Raw genomic sequence first — 16,188 nt, forward strand, 5'->3', positions numbered from 1 at the left:
TGCTTGGAACTGTGTGTGTTTATCTGTACAGAAGCTTCAAAACATTATAAGGAGGCATACAGATTCATCATAGGTTTAGTAACATAGTCAGATGGTACCCTAACGTAACAACCATTATTGCACCTGGAGCCCAATTTCTGCAGGGATCACTTTTTCTCTACCCCTAACTCCCCATCACAAACAGTTCAGTAAAAGAATATTGTTAGTAAAGGGTTGAAGCAGCTGACATACAAATCAAATGTGCTAAAAACAAATAAAATAGAAAACTTCCTGTGATGCTAGCCAGCATAGTGAATCTGTTTCTTCAACCCAGATATAAACAGGCAGATAAATATGCCTGTTTTCTGTTCTTGGAAGAGTTGTATTTTGCTTTTTAAACTGACACCCCAGGCCTGTGAGCAACTCGCACTACAACTCGCGCGTCTCTCAAAGTCAGACATCTTGTTCCTGAGATAGAAAAACACACTTCTGAAGTAAGTGACTTTCTGTATCACATGTCATTCCACCATGACAGGCAATCAAACAGCGGGCAGGCAGGACAACATTCAATGTCATTGACAGGAGAAATGCAGTTGCAATGATGATCTGGTCATGATATGAGTGGACCAATTATAGCTGTCCCCATATGATTTTAATTGTAGGTACTGTCATTAGTATTAGACAAGAACAAAAAGCTAAGGCCGACACTGCCAAAATGAGGTTAATTTGCCTGAATTATATAACTATAATATATATATATATATATATATATATATATATATATATATATATATATATATATATATATATATACAATGCAAAAGTGCATTAGCCTCTGAGTATCAGCCTTAGAAATTATATATATATATATATATATATATATATATATATATATATATATATATATATATATATATATATATATATATATATATATATATATATAATTTTCCTGTTTTATTTATGATTTAATATTAAAGAGAGCAAGTCCTTTTAAAGGAAGCATCACCAATGTTATGAGTACCAGGTAATAATAATAATGATAATAATAATAATAATAATAATCATATTCGTAATAATCATAATAATCATAATAATAAAGATTATATACTGTATCTATCAGAGTGTTTAGTGCATTTCCCATAGACTCAGTCATTATGTTTTGGCAACTAAATCAAGTACATACTAAGAATATTCTGGCTTATCAATGTTTTGATTGTGTTCCTAAAACAGTCATATAAATGCAAAACAATATAGTTGTTTAAATAAATATGGAAAAATTATTCAAAAAAATACAAAAAAGACAAGATGTAGAAATTTACATCTGCTCCTGCTTTGCTGTTACAAGCCGCCATGTGTCCATGAATCACATGCATTCGGCCAATAACAAACTCAAGGGCACTAACAACAGAGAGAGAAATCTTAAGGCAGCCAAAGATTGCTCATAGACCTTCTCTATTCAGTTTGGCAGCTGCAGTTCGTCACTGGAGGAGACAACACTATTACATGAAGACACAAAATGTGTTGATGATTTAACAATTGCTCAGGAACTTTCACAGGACATTAAAATGAGTTCAAAAAAGATGACTCAAAGCTGTAACTCTCCTGCTGAAATATGCATTAAAGAAAAGAAACGAAATCAATAAATAAGCCTTTGAGGGCAATGTGTGGTGGAGGCTTCCTCACTTACTCTACTTGATAAGAAATGACGTCCCCTGAGCACGTTTTTCTATTCAAACAAAGGGGTAGAAACCACTAAAAGACCTTCATTTTATATCCGCTTGGACAGCATAATTAGCAGAGCTCATGTTATCCATGGGCTATTTCTTCAAAAAGCACCCTGTTTCTACAGGCCTTTTAAATGAAATGTGCATACTCAAAAAATGATGAATAAATATAAATTATCATGTGTGTTATGGCATTGAAAGATGTATTCCAATTATATGAACTCGTTAATTAATCTGGGTATTTATAAAGCAATAAAGCCAATTTACTAAAATTGTAGCACTTGTAAAATGTCATTTCTCACAGGAAAGGGGTAGTGTAAGTAATGAATGTGCTATAAAGCTGAGTAGAAGAGTGACTGTGTTGCTCCTGTGCTGATTAATGCGCTAAAAAATGATAAAACAGAGAAAAACATCTGGGCCTGCGCGAGACATCTACGTAAACGTGACGGCTTGGTCTGAGCCTTTTGTTGTTTTGACAGCATGTGTAGAAAGTGTCTAAATTTACCTGAAATCACTGTATGGGTGAATTATCCAAAATCCGGCGGATTTAACCCGCTCTTGTTCCCTTTCCACTGCCTTCTCACTCCCAAACATCCTCAGGGAGAACTTGTTGACCCCTGGTTGAAGCATCGCTCCAAACTGTCTGTGTATGAACCCCGCCTGATATAATCTCTCATCGTCCGGCAGAATTTGATCAATGCCGTCCAACTTTATGAACCCTGGCTGCTGGTCTGGGGAATCTTTTTGAGTATCACCGCCGCCGCCTCCTCCTCCACCACCGCTGGCCCCTTGCGCGTCTTGATCCGGCGGCCCATCACCGATGGCTCCGGGGGGGCTCTCCTCGCTCGGGGTGACATCCCCCTCGGTGATGAGGCGCCTCTCCTCCGCCGAGTCAGAGTCGTGCACATGCCGACTTGTTATAGACGAAAGGCTGCCTCGAAACCTCCGGCAGTCTCCATTTGAGCTGGTTTTCATCGGTCTTCCTATGTCCGTCTCCATGATTCCAGACTCTCCACTTTTGGTCTCTCCGATGCCTTTGCAGCTTCCTCCAGAGGTCGGCGACGGTGACGGGAGAGGCTTCATCCTGATACTCTTCCTCCGGGTGTCCTTGTCTGCGTCTTCTCCTTCGCCCATTATAGATGCTTTCTGCCCAATGTGCTGTGGCAAACTGTAGAGCCTTTTACGCATGGAGGAGTGCAACCTGTCCATTATGACATTGAGACACACAGTGGGGGAAATTAAATAAATCCAGTTTGTTTGGCTGAATTGTAACGGTGTTTGCCAGCAGCCCCGCGCTCCCCTATCTGTTTGTGAGAGCGATCAGTCTGGAGCTAATCTGAATCCCTGAAATCCTGCTACACATGACATGGACCGCCGTTCAACTGAATCACACAGGATACACTCTTTTTCATAATTAGACTACCTGGCAGTTTGCATATGTCCTCACGCGCAGCCTGGGCGGTCCGCTTGGTCACTGCGTCCCCGATGAGCATCTTTGTGCCGCTCCGACATTGTGCGCAAAAGTGGAAAAAACTGCTTGAAAGTCACCTTAGCGTGACATGTGAGGGACGTGCCGTCGGACCGTGATAGGGAGACGAGGTAAAGGTCATGCACGTCGAAGGATGCTCTATTCACCAGATGTCTTTCCAGCTGCCATCAAAAAACGCGACACAATCAAGCAAAATACAGTAGAGCATTCCAGGGAGTGCTGACATCACTGATCCATAGTCATGGTGCGTTTTGGCGAATAGTGAATATTCATGATGCTGATCTATTGGGTTGCCATAGGAGCGAGAACTGCAAATAAGCTCAGCCCACCTTGTTTAAAGGGGAATGCTCTTTCCATTCTTAAAACGCTCCCCTGTTCTCACAGGCTTAGGCTACAGGTAGGCAATGTTGGTCCATTGTTCAGCCCAGCACTGGGCTTTACGTAGAGGAACCAAGTATCCTGCTCGCGATTTCTCCTATGATCTTGTAATATACGCCCACAAGGACAGGTGGAACAGGTGCCCTTAAAAGGTGTTTTATAAACAAGTTTTCCTAAAGAACTGTTGGCATAGAACTGCTCTACCAGTGAGAAATCAAAGATCTTTTTTCACATTAGAGGAGTATTTAATCCACATTCAAACACAATCTAGGCCAATGGAAGCATCATCTTCCCAGCTATTACACAGCAAAGTTATGATACTGAGATTTACTCTGTAGGAGTCAATATTAAAACTTCTAAAGTTTCTATATGGGTCCACACCACTAAGTGTAAATTTAACTCTTTTTGGAGAGTCTGTACCTTAACACTGTTTCAGTGTTATTACTGACTCCTTTAAGAGATACAATTTAACACTAACCAGTGTCACTTTTTCCTCAACACTGCATTGTTAGTGAGAATTTTTTTTTTTCAGAGTATGTTTTTCAACTATTAAAATTGTTAAATCTCCATTGAGACTGTAAGGTGTTAACTGGGGTAATGAATTACCAAAAAGGTTTAAAAAATGATCTAAATAAAGATAACATGTTTGGTTGCTACACATTATTTTCAAACATATGCACCACAATGTAATTTAACGCATTATTGTGTAACAGTAGATAACAATATATACTTTCATTTTTATGAGAGTACTGTTTGTCAAAGGGTCTAAAATAAGAAAGCCTGTCAATCCATATAGCAAAGCAAAGTGTGTCAACTGTAACAAATATTTAAATTGAGCTTTCAAAAAAACTATTAACATCTGTGGAGGGTTTCTTTAAATTTTTGTTTGACCAGTTGCAATCTGGAGGCTTTCTAACTCTCACTTCCTTGACTTTTGCAGCAAATTATGTCTGAGCATCACACCGTGTTGCTTTTTGTCCACAACAATGAAGAACCTCTGGATTTTCTTCTTTTGCTCACCAATGCAGACATCACTATCCCAGCCTTGGAGACAATTAAGAGTACAGAGGAGAGGAGAAAAGACGGAAAAGTTTTCGAAAATGTTAATATTGATGGCTCATTTAGTTTAATTCCACTGTTGCCTGTTGGACTTATTGAATTAAAATTGGCAAGTGACTTTATTTTACATACAGTAAAACACATTTACCAAAGTCATTCTCTGTTGTAGGGTAAAAAGCTGACTTAAGCTCCTCTCCATATGGACTTGAAGGAAGACTGGCTTTTTGTGATGACTTTGTGCTTTGAAATTTGATGGCCCCTTTGCAAGGAACCTTCCACAAAAGTTGTCTTCAAACATCACAGAAAAGTCCTGGTCAAGCTTTCAAAACAGACAAAATGTCCAGTTGCAGGTTATTAAAAATTTTAGGAGCATCATCTATCCTGTTTCCAAAGAGCCTCAGAACCTCAGAAACAAAAGTTATTTTTATGTCGAATAGCACACTAAAAGACACATGACTAAAGAGATGCATGTGATTCACATAGGAAAGCAACAAACATTCTGAAGAAAACATGTACATGCTTCCACTGCAAGGCAGCACAAACTTCTGTGGTTTAACAAAAAATAGGGCCAATCAACAAACTTGTATTAACAGACCCTATTATTTTTGTTGTTTCTGATAATTTCAGGCCGGGGGTTAACGCGAACTTAATGCTCATGAATTCAAACAGTTAACAAAGAAACACTGATTCAGGTAGCCTGAAGTTGAACTTAGCCAGTTAAACACTTTCAACGTCCCATCCAGGATCAGAGTTAAGAGGGAAAATTTCAGGTTTAAAGATGCTGAAGAGACATTTACAGATTTGTTTGACTGACACTGTATTTTTGCTCGTTTTTGACTCTAACTCTTTTTTTAACTGAGAGTATATTCACAAGGGTTTGCACCAACAAGACTTGAATAACCTCTTCACTTGATGAAAGTTTACCAACACCCGAAATTTAACTCCCCTGAATTTGGTGTGTACATGACTTAAATTAGTAGGCTATATTCTGTCACATGATTAATAAATACAACAAATCTGCCATTATTTAGCCAATCAAGCAACTGCATGCATGTGAAAACAAACAGCCCCTATTGGAACAGATAGGATCATGTTGTTGCCCAGTCACAAGGGCACAAAGTGAGGGACACAATATTTCACTGTTAACAGATCCTTTAAATTTCAGCAGACAAAAAATGTGCCCCTTAGCACTGACTACATTTTTAGTATGTCTGATATTTGAGTCATACTTTAGTCATGGCTCATTCTGGAAATGCTCTTTAAAGCAAACATCATGATTAAATGTTGTTATTCTTCCAACAAGAAACTGAAAGTGAGCTGAAACGCATCACAACAAAGCAAATTTGATTTTGAGCTGTAAAACTATATGATTATATGTTAAGAAGTTTATTAACAACAAAAAAGTGCTGTACTTTTTAAACAATAAAGTCTGCCAGGTCCCTTTCTTACTTCAATTTCCTTGGTAACTAAGACTCAAACAGATGACAATTCACTGTAGCGTTCAAGGAACTGTTAGTGCTTGAATACCTAAGAGACATTGCAGTTTTGTTTTTTCATCAAAGAGCCTAACAGCTGTCTTTTTTTTATTTTTATTACAGTTGAATGTTTTCCTGACTGCACATCTTGGACACACCCTTATTAGCATAATAACACAAATTGCTTTTTAAATACATAAAAAAGTACTCAAAGCTTCATACTTCTGACTGCCGTTCTAATTCTTGAGACACCACACCAATACCAGCCAGGTTACTCAATATCGAAACTAAATCCTTTTGTTTTTCTTTCAACAGTAAAGCTTTGATTGATTGCAGTATTCTTGAGTTGGTGGTTGTTATGCAAAGACTTTTTAAACCTTTTAAGTTTCTTTTAATATGATATCTAAAAAGTAATGTCATCCACACACTATGTCCCATTCATGCAGCTGCTTAAAAAGGCCTCACATCTGGTGGCCAATGAGAGCAGTTAATCTCTGATGGCCAAAATGTTCTTCTCAATTACTGCAGATTCATCAACACATGCATAAGTATGGAACAAAAGAAAGCCAGCAAATAAAAAAAAATGCTGCAATAGGATCAAGAAAAATGCTTTAACACAAAGCATGCTGCAAATACACAAAAGACACAAAGTCAAAAACACATGCAGGAGTGTGGAAACAGCTGCAGTAATAAACTCTGCAAATCAAGACTTTTTAGAGAAGCACTCTGGGCTAACTGAAACGGTTTCATTATTGTCAGGACAGAGAAGAGGTCCAGACACTGTGCTTGCTTTTTAATTGGATAAGCAGCAAAGTTCAGGGAGTGACATTAAAAATACTCCAGACAGGAGAGTCTGGTCTGGACAGTGACACCAGTGGTGGCAAAAAACATGCTAGAGATGAGACAGCATTATAATTGTTCAACTAACGAAATCTGAGTGATGTTTCTGTGAGACTATTCCACGATGCTGGTAAGCACAAACTGCGTGCTAACATGCCCATGTTCTCCAAGTCTGACACAGTGTACTTTTAGCTAGTTATAGCTGGGGGGTAGCGTCTCTCTGTCATGCCGCTGGATCCTTGCTGGGTTTGGCTCCAGACATCCCAGGATGCTACCAGTAAATCTGTAAATGGTGTTGTTTGCTAACTCAATCGATTTTATTTTTTCTCCAAAGTTGTTTTAATTACCCTAAAGATTCTGTAGTTCTTTAACATTACTACAAATGGTAAAATTATACCACTTTCCAATGCCTCATGTCCAGGACCAGATAGCTTTGTTTTACAGGGGTCTAAAGCTCAGCGTGATTGTTAAAGTAAACAAGAACAAATCCTCCCACCTTGAGCCAGAAACACCAAGTAACTATTAGCAACACTTGCCACAAATGAGATCTATAACTGATAAAAGTTACATTTAACAGTTGTTAACTTAGCAAAGCTTTCCACCGATCAGAAACTACTTCTTAATTCAAGTTGTGCTGGATTTATTTACATGTTTATGCAGTTGTGTCTTGGCGCAGTAGATATTTGGACATGGACATAAACAAAGTTTATCTTTTGCAATTGAGAGTTGCATGCGTTCAAAGCTTTGCATCGTTAATGTGCTTGCACTGTGTCTGCTATTAGTACAGCTGTCCCAGCTGTTTGCAGCAAATTCTTCTTGTTTCTTGTTTCCATCATGTTTAGCATACGGAAAATTGTTCAGGCCAACGCAGACCATTTTCCCTTTTCGGCCACCATAGCATTATCTTGTACAACAACTAAACTAAAAGCAGTTTGTATCAAATAGGATGACCACACATCATGTTTGGCCAAGACATGTCTTTCTTTTTGGTTGTAAAATTATGTCCAGGGGGATTTATTAAAATTCTCTAAAATGTCCAGTCTTTGCCCCAGCTAGCTCTACAGACCATTAATATTATAATGAAAGGCTGAACTGAGCCACTGGCATCATTTCGATGTACCTATCTGTCTAGATGTTGAGCATGCACGCTGTATGCGTCATGGCGTGAAAGACCCAGGGCACTCCTTTTCTGATTGCCTGCACTGAGCTTTCAGAATGAAAATGCCAAAGCATATGCACTTTTACAGAAGAAGTATGCATCTTTTTGTTGTAGTTGCGACAAGTGGGGAGCAGTGTGTACTGTCTGTAAAGCTGGCACCATTGTGTCCGTCGCAAATATGTTTTCAGTAAATGTATGGTTAATAAAGATAATACTGTTGACTTTGAGTATCTTTAGGTATTTTTTGCAGTATCTCCAAGGGACCAGGTAGGGTGTTCTCTTTTTGGATTTTCAGAACATAGTCTCCTTCTATCAAAGATGTTGTTTTGGGTAGTGTGAGTGAAAACAAATTAAACATTTATTTTGTGTTCTCATACATCCTACCTGTTTTGTGCTGCATGTTTTTGAAAGCAAAGTTGGACAAATATGGTGGCTGGACCTGGGGAGGCAGAGCAAAGTGAGAGATCAGAAAATGTGTTATTTGGGGAAGTGCTTTATGACATTGCAGAAATGATTAAGGAATGAACAAGATAGCCTGTTTTCATTCGAGATCCTGACAGGCCATCTGACAAGAAATCATAAAACTAAAACTGCACAACGGTTTTCATTTGTTAGCTGGGAATTTGGATATCTTTTCAGAAGCCTTTGGAGTGAAGATGTTCATCAGAAAGCTGGCTAACCACGTTTAAAGAAGGATCACAACTTGCCATAGGCTAGTGGCTATCTGTTCAAAATGTCCCGTTTAGCTTACCTTAGTTCTCTTGGCAATTATCAGGTAGGTCTATCTTTCTTCCTGTCCACGAACATTTTCACTAAGTCAGCAGTGACTCACACACAGGGCGCCTACTACTCTGACCACATCAACATAATCAGAACTTGTCTTCTGGAAATGGCAACTTGTGCTGCTGCAGAGTGGAAACTGAAACGCTACGGTCGTTTCATTCCTGGCTCAGGAGAAGCAGGAGGAAAACCATGGAAGGTGACTGACATCAATGAAATGTGTCTGCATGAACAATCTGGTTCACGGTTTGTTTGCTAGCCAGAAGAGGAATGTTTATATAATAAGCTAGCTTCAGACTAAATTAAAGGTTTTTATCTTCAGAAAAGTCGTATTTTGGAAGTACACGGTGCAGTTATTGTACGTTCATTAAGTCATTTTACCGTCATTAAGTGTTAAACTGAGTTTATACTTTAGCAAGTGTGTCACTGGAGCAGCGTACCTTTCAGTCTGTGACAGTCTCCAGGTTCTCCATGTCCAGGTTGTTAAAATAACTTACACCAGAGTTCATTTCAGTTAACAGCCAAATGAAAAGAGAAAGGGGTTTATTTCTTGGGACCGTGGTTACTGTGTTCGCAGCACCTGTTGGGCATTAATTGTTTGTGACGAACAGTCACGTTACCTCTCTGTACCTTGCTAGTAAGCTAGCCACTGAAGTAACCAGTAAAGCAGCGCTGCGTACGCCTCAGCTATGGCGAGGCTTCATCCGCACAAGGTATGTCAGTGGCAAAATTGGGTTTATAAGAGGTGCGGTTTTACGTAGACTGACTACTAGGGGTGCTTGTCCCACAGAGAGAATGAGATATGGACGGTTCAAAATGTTTGAACCTACAACAATCAGTATATTTTTTACAACATATCAGATTTCTATTTACAAAAATCACCAAATAATATGTCTTGCACCACATAATAATTATGAAAAATAAACAAAGAATAAGCTGCTCTTCAGGTAATTCACACAGGTACTTAAAACATCATGAGTATTTTGTCTTTTTTTTTCCACCCATGAGGAGGTTATGGAGAATCCCCTCTGTATTAAAACGGTGTACCAATTATAGTAAAATGGTAATCAACTCTACCGGATAATTGAGAGCTTGCTGCTTATTTTAAGTACTGCTTTTTATATGGAAACTATCTGAACCCTTTTCTCAACTCTTAAAAACAAATCTGTTATCTATTTTTAAACCAAAAATAATCTACCATTTGCAGTTTTAAACCCGTCCTTTTTTCCCCTACATTATGACATGTCATTCAGAATTTATTGTTTAGCTTTCCACTACCTTTGAGATCGCTTTTTCCTCTATGGGTAAAGTAGAGAAACACGTTTTCGATTAAACTATTATTGACCTACTGAACTTTAACTAACACTACCTGCTGGATTAAAAAGGCTGGTTATGATTTTTATTACGACTTTTTAGGGGTGCAGGGAAGAGATTGGTACAACGCAAGGGCCAAAGATTAATGGGGGCTTGCTCAAGAGTTACCTGGCCCGCCTGCTTGGACCATGGTTAGCACAGTATACTACATGTTTTCATCAGGTCTTCCAAAATAAAACTGCAGTGGACTCATGATTGAAAATGTGAAGCAGAAGGGCCCTTTGGGATTCCTTTGTAGTCAAGAAATTCTTGTAAAATACCCTCTCAGGCCACCTTCCAATGCAAAAAGGGAGATAAATACTGTTGATAATATGCCTTTTTTAATGTTTGATTGACCTGCAAGGTTTCTGTTGCCTACTCTAAGGAGGTTTTGATTTTTGTCTAAATAAGCCCAAGGAACTATTTATATATATTTATTACTGTGTGAGTAGGTTGATATTTTAAGTAGTGGATAATCTGTCTCTTTTGAATAATTGGTGATCAAGTTAGAAAATAGTTTTTAAAAGTGTAAAGACAACAGGGAAATATATTTTCTTTTTCTCTTAAAACTTCCAGAAACCACAAGATAAAAAGAGACAACTATATCCAAGTAAAAATGTGTGTTTTCAGCTCTCTTGTGCAATTTTGAGGTTGATTAAATAAATGTTTAATTTTTTATTTACTCTAAAGTTGAACAGCCCTGTGATGATTTGGTAAAATTTACATATTTGGGGGCCGTAAATAAAGATTGGGTTGGAACGTAGACATGGACAAATCAGGATTCTGCAACTAACAACTTAATGGATTTGGTGATCCATAACTTTGCTATGTACACCTTTGCCTGAGTGATAAGTCTTTCTTTTTCACAGCGTTAATGAGTACACTTGTGTTTTATTTATGTGACTGAAGAGAATTTTGTATGACTTTTAATCACAGAAATGTGTGTTTGTGCAAACAGCAGGAGCTTAGGGAAGCACTTTTATCTTCTGTTGAGTCAAAAATGAACTATATTGATGGGATTTTGGATTCAGACTCTTTGCAATATTAAACACAAAAGGCTTTATTTCCCAGCTGGCACTTTTATGTTGACTCTAGTCAAATATCATCATTTAAAGTTTTGTATTATTTTCCTTTTTTCTATAGTTTAGTCTGTGTTTGGTTTAAAAAGATCCAGAGATCTTGAAACACAGGCATCTGTATATTTGATATGTTCCGACTTAAAACATAATAGAAGTGTAGATAACAGGGCTCTGTTTTGTCCTTTACTGCATCGACTCTAGGTGGCATGCCTGAGCTGTGTCTTAACTAAGACGACAGGCATGGATCATTGAAGAACAGAGAGATTCACTAATGGTTGTTAGTCGTGTTTGCTTAAACTGAAATGAGGTGTTATTGCACACCATACGTACGACTCTTCTACTAGGAAAACAATTTGTGTGTGTAAAGATTAGGGTTGACCGTAAACAAAAGAACACATTCACCCAATTGTCTGAGGACAAAAATATTAGTGTGGTACTTTGTGCTCATAGATTGCTTGTTCTTACTTGAATATGGCAAGGTGGCCTGTTCAAAACAATTTGATTGTTAACTAACTTTGCACTGGTTTGTGTTTTTTTCACCAGGTGTATGAGGCTAATGGGAAAGAACCAGGAATTTCCCTCCAAATACTGGACTCTGGACTCTTGCTTGTGATGCAAGGTGACGAAAGCTTGGTAAGTTGACTTTGTGGCCATGTTCTTTGTTGCATTTGGTTTTAGGTGTTGCCACAGACCATGATGACACTACATAAGACTGAAACCTGTTCCTTGGATATGGGCACATTGTCTGTGTATTTATACTTGGCTTCAAGGTCGCTTTCTTTTTTTTTCTTCTTTTTTTTTTAACCTAACATGTTTCTCTATGTGTGATTTGATACCAAACATTTGCTTCACTTCCTCACCAATACCAGTTTACAAGATTATTTTTCCCCACAGAAACAAACATAGTATCCTCCTAAACATCAATATTTAAATAAACTGCCAATAGTTGCAACACAGAATACATCAGTCAAATTTTATCATAGGCACTTGTGTAAGTGTCATTCCTCCTAACATTGTGGTACGGGCCCTGGCTTCAAGCTCTGTAGTAATAATAATAATAATAACAACAATAATAATAATAATAATAATAATAATAATATTTTTTAAATGTTTGAAATTGAAGGGTACAGTGTACAAGAATTCAAATGTATGTACACTCTTACAGTAATAACAATATGATGACATATACCAAGGATGAGCTGAGGATATTTTTGAATTTATAAAAAGAAATTTGCTCTCTAAATAAAGGGCTTGAGGGAATCCATATAAAATACTACTTGACATTTTCAGCTCAAATCTAAAGGGATGTCCCTGGATGGTTTTGTTTTTTGAGTGAAGTATCTCCTGCAAAACATTTTTCCCGAAATATTATTTTGGGAAAATTGAAGACATGAAGTAATTCACTCTCAACTTCTTCAAGTTTCAAATGATTTGTTTGTTTATTTAGCTTGTTTACAAGTTGAGACTTAATTAGATTATCTCTATGTGCCTTAAATATCATGGACTCACTATTTGTTTTTGTTTTCATGCATAGATATAAATCAAACAAAAATGCTCATTTAAAAGTTGGTACAAACTATTAAAGTAAAAGCAGGGCTAGATAGGAATACACTCCAGGACACAAATAATGAAAACTACTGTATTATACCAATTTTCCTGCACCTAACCTGTATGTGTGTTACACTCTTAAGTCTGCCAAAAAAGTACTAACTCAAGGGTTTTAAACGTTATTGTGGCCTTAAGACAAGAAGTGAATACCTGAGCTGCAGACAAGAGAAATTTGAGGGCCTATTCAGTGCTTTATTAATGAAGTACTGGCAGGTGACACGGCTATCTTGCTGTGCCAGGGTGCAGAGGCAGATAGATATTCAGGTCAGGCTGCAGAGAGCTTTCTCCAAGGATGATGGACCGGTCTATTGTAGATTGGTGCAGTGAATACTCAGCTTCTAATGCAGAGAACTTTGGCCCATAGGTTACATCACAAGGTCAGAAGCAAACTTTTGAAAAACTAAACTAAACAGAAGTTTCCCCTGTCAGAGGAATCAAAGTGGTTCTGCAAAGCTTTAGTGTTCTCACTAAAATATGGGTATTATGATTTAACAGACTCCATCCAACAGAAAGAATCCAGTCATCTGTAAATGCATATGCATCTGGCATTCATTCATGTTGAGCATGCAACAGATGGTGACCATTTAAAGGGAAACCAACCATTAAAGTGTTTTAGAAAAATATTGGCACAATACAAACCACCAGAGCAGCTGTACTTGTTCTTGGCAAAGATTTATGTCGAATTTATGAGACACTACAGAAGGGAAGGAAGCATTCTGTGAAAAGTTATTCCCACATCTGACACGATGATGAGCGCTGTGTCGTTGCCTGCCAAAAATATCGCACATGTCTTCAACTAAGTTGTGAGCTGGGGGCCATAGAATATGATTCTCATCATTTACTAACTCATTAGTCTATTTTATAACCCTGTGGTGTATTATGGTAACATCTGCAGATGAAACTATGATAGCCCTTCAGAGTGGCTTCAATCAAAAGTCTCTGTTACAGTGTCGTCATGTCAAGGGCAACAGTGTCTGTATCCTGAGACTGCAGAGCCAGTGTATTTATAAATCACTTTCAACAAATAGGTCGTTCACAATGCTAGGCTATTGTCTTCCTTTTAGATTGTTCATATTTAACAACCTATACAGAACATCAACCCTGATGTTGCTGGGTAAACAGAGACCCCTGCAGACAGTTTTAGGTAACTGTTTTTCCCTGTCAGCTAGATAAAAACCACAATATCTTTGATTTGTGATTTTCATGTGATTGAGTATAAGTCAAGCACTTTCCTTCTTTTTACTGAACTTGATGCAAGAGAGAATAAGTGCAATTTTTTCATTCAACAGAAATGTATTTGTTCATTTATCTGTGTGATTGGTGAGTTCATTTAGCCTTTGATTACAGTGTTTTTTTTCTCCATCTGTTGATGAATTCATGTTTTTGTGTTCTCCTCAGGATGCAATGCCTTTGCTCTGCACCTCCAACTCTCTCAAAGTACACCAGAAATCTGATAACCTCATGTTTCGATTTACTGTGAGGGTGAGTCATGATGTGCATCAAACTCCTACAAAGAGTAGTATTTTCTTAAAGTTTGTGGCTATATATGGATTCCCATGGAAGATGAGAGTCATTATTTTACAAAAAGAGAGAAAATGTAACACTGTAGGTGTGCTGTATGAAGTGATAGATCTAATGTTAATCAGGGCAGTCTCAAACTTATTCAGAAAATGTGCTGTTGAAGTCAATATTAAAACATAAGTTACATAAAAATTAAATTTCACAGTCTTTTCCCCAAAGTCCTTTTTTTCTTAATGTCATGCTGACTCACAAAACTAACTTGAAAACCTGTGAGTGTTGTCATTGGCACAGTTTAGAGTGACAGAAACAAACTGAATGTATTTTTGGATCCCTGCAGGGAGAGAGCCGCATGATGAGGATGCAGTTTGATGGTAGTAGCAAGGCAGAGGCTATCAAGGAGTGTGCAAGTGCCGTGGAAAAACTGATGGAGTACATACCTGTCACTACGCAGAAAGACACCATGCCACCTTCTAATCAGACCCCTGCTGGGGAGTCTGCACCCCTCAAACAGGTGTGGCTAATAATTGAGGAAATAAAAACTTAATTCCTATCCAGCACTATTGTCCAGCTCAAATCTGAACTTTTGCAGAGTATTTTTTAATTAAAAAAAAAAAAAAAACTTTTCCCAGATGTATTTGTTAATGCAAAGGACATTAAAAACTAGTCAAGAGTTACTGCCACACTACTCTCTGAACAGTGTCCATATTCAGCACACTAGATGGTGCTATTTACAATACTGTATCATTAGAGGTGACAGAGGCTACAGCAGGTGGACTGAGATACAATTTGTGCTGTACATGAATCCATTATCAATCCAAATACATCAAATAGTGTTTCTCCTCGTAAACACACTAACACACAGGAATGTCATACAATCATAAACTGATTTAAAAAAAAACAACCATCAGAGTGAAACAAGGAAAAAGTTGTCCCAGTTAAGAAATTATTTGCACGGTGTTGAATGATACTGATTTATTTCGACTTTTATGTATGTTACATTGAGACTCAGAGGAAAGTATTTGTACTACAAAGGAGAACACAGCTTACGGCATTCAACATGGAAGGACTGTGAAAGGAACGGACCCTGCCGCTGGTCTGACTCTGACCTTTAGGCGAACAGACACACTGAAGGAGTTCACAGTGAAGATGAAAGGGCTTTGAGGGCAGGATATCTGTCAATTAGTAATGAAGCCATAGATTGGCTTCTTAGCCTTATGCTATCATGTTCATCACATCTTTTTTCTTCCTTTCCATGTAACTGCATGTCTGCAGACTTCAGATGGGAAGGTTGCTGGAGCTGAGCCTGGGGTTGTCGACGGATCGTTGTCCATCAAACGTCTCACCCAGGTATCACTGTTTAAATTGAGAAATATAACATATCACATCCATGCTGCAATTAAGTCATTTCAATGCCCCCATCAATTGTGTCATAACATTGGCTACGTCTTCTTGACATCAGCTGTTTCTTCTACATATTTGCTCATACACCCTTTACAGCACTTCATGGGAGGGACCCCTGTGACACTGCCTCAAGTGTATCAGCACAGTTCTTTGGCCCAAGTTGACCTGGAGCCCATCCTGCGTATGTGCCTTCTTGATCCCAGCTTTCCTGCCTTTGTGGAGAAGGTGGAGGGGGAGCTGAGGAAAATGCTTGAAGAGTGAAGAATCTCAACCACAGCTGAAGGCGAAAGGTCAAGTCAGTGAATATGTTCTTTCTTATACAGTGTGTGTAGGCAGTGCC

The 16,188-nt window shown here is 38.1% G+C and overlaps 2 protein-coding genes across 6 annotated transcripts in view; one reads left to right on the plus strand and one right to left on the minus strand.

The window, feature by feature from the left end:
• The window catches only part of hcn4 (hyperpolarization activated cyclic nucleotide-gated potassium channel 4), a 79,047-nt gene extending 69,542 nt beyond the window's left edge, over positions 1-9,505 (minus strand). Inside the window, exons 1-2 of one of the 3 annotated variants that reach the window (XM_074666295.1) lie at positions 9,327-9,505; positions 8,491-8,545 (exon numbers count right to left, since the gene is read on the minus strand). Coding sequence is in view for 1 of the 3 variants with exons in the window: in XM_074666294.1 (XP_074522395.1) it covers positions 2,212-2,915 (704 nt within the window). In the remaining 2 variants the exon portion in view is untranslated. Of the gene's footprint in view, positions 1-2,211; positions 3,356-8,490; positions 8,546-8,857; positions 8,919-9,326 lie in introns of those variants that run through there. The other 2 variants (XM_074666296.1, XM_074666294.1) reach the window with 2 other exon arrangements.
• On the plus strand, positions 8,956-16,119 carry rec114 (REC114 meiotic recombination protein). Of its 3 annotated transcripts, none has more exons than XM_074666300.1 (6): positions 8,956-9,085; positions 11,862-11,951; positions 14,325-14,408; positions 14,785-14,958; positions 15,720-15,794; positions 15,945-16,119. In XM_074666300.1, exons 1-6 carry the CDS (start codon positions 8,996-8,998, stop codon positions 16,107-16,109), a joined length of 678 nt encoding a protein of 225 aa, XP_074522401.1. In that variant the 5' UTR covers positions 8,956-8,995; the 3' UTR covers positions 16,110-16,119. The 3 variants fall into 3 exon arrangements, with proteins under 3 accessions (XP_074522401.1, XP_074522403.1, XP_074522402.1); XM_074666301.1 differs by lacking the exon at positions 8,956-9,085 and adding an exon at positions 9,521-9,599; XM_074666302.1 differs by lacking the exon at positions 14,785-14,958.
• The last annotated feature ends 69 nt before the right edge of the window (positions 16,120-16,188 follow it).

The sequence above is a fragment of the Halichoeres trimaculatus genome, unplaced genomic scaffold, assembly GCF_033239565.1.
Source record: "Halichoeres trimaculatus isolate MK-OKI-2021-1 unplaced genomic scaffold, fHalTri1.1 fHalTri1_scaffold_3, whole genome shotgun sequence".
NCBI classification, from domain to species: Eukaryota; Metazoa; Chordata; class Actinopteri; order Labriformes; family Labridae; genus Halichoeres; species Halichoeres trimaculatus.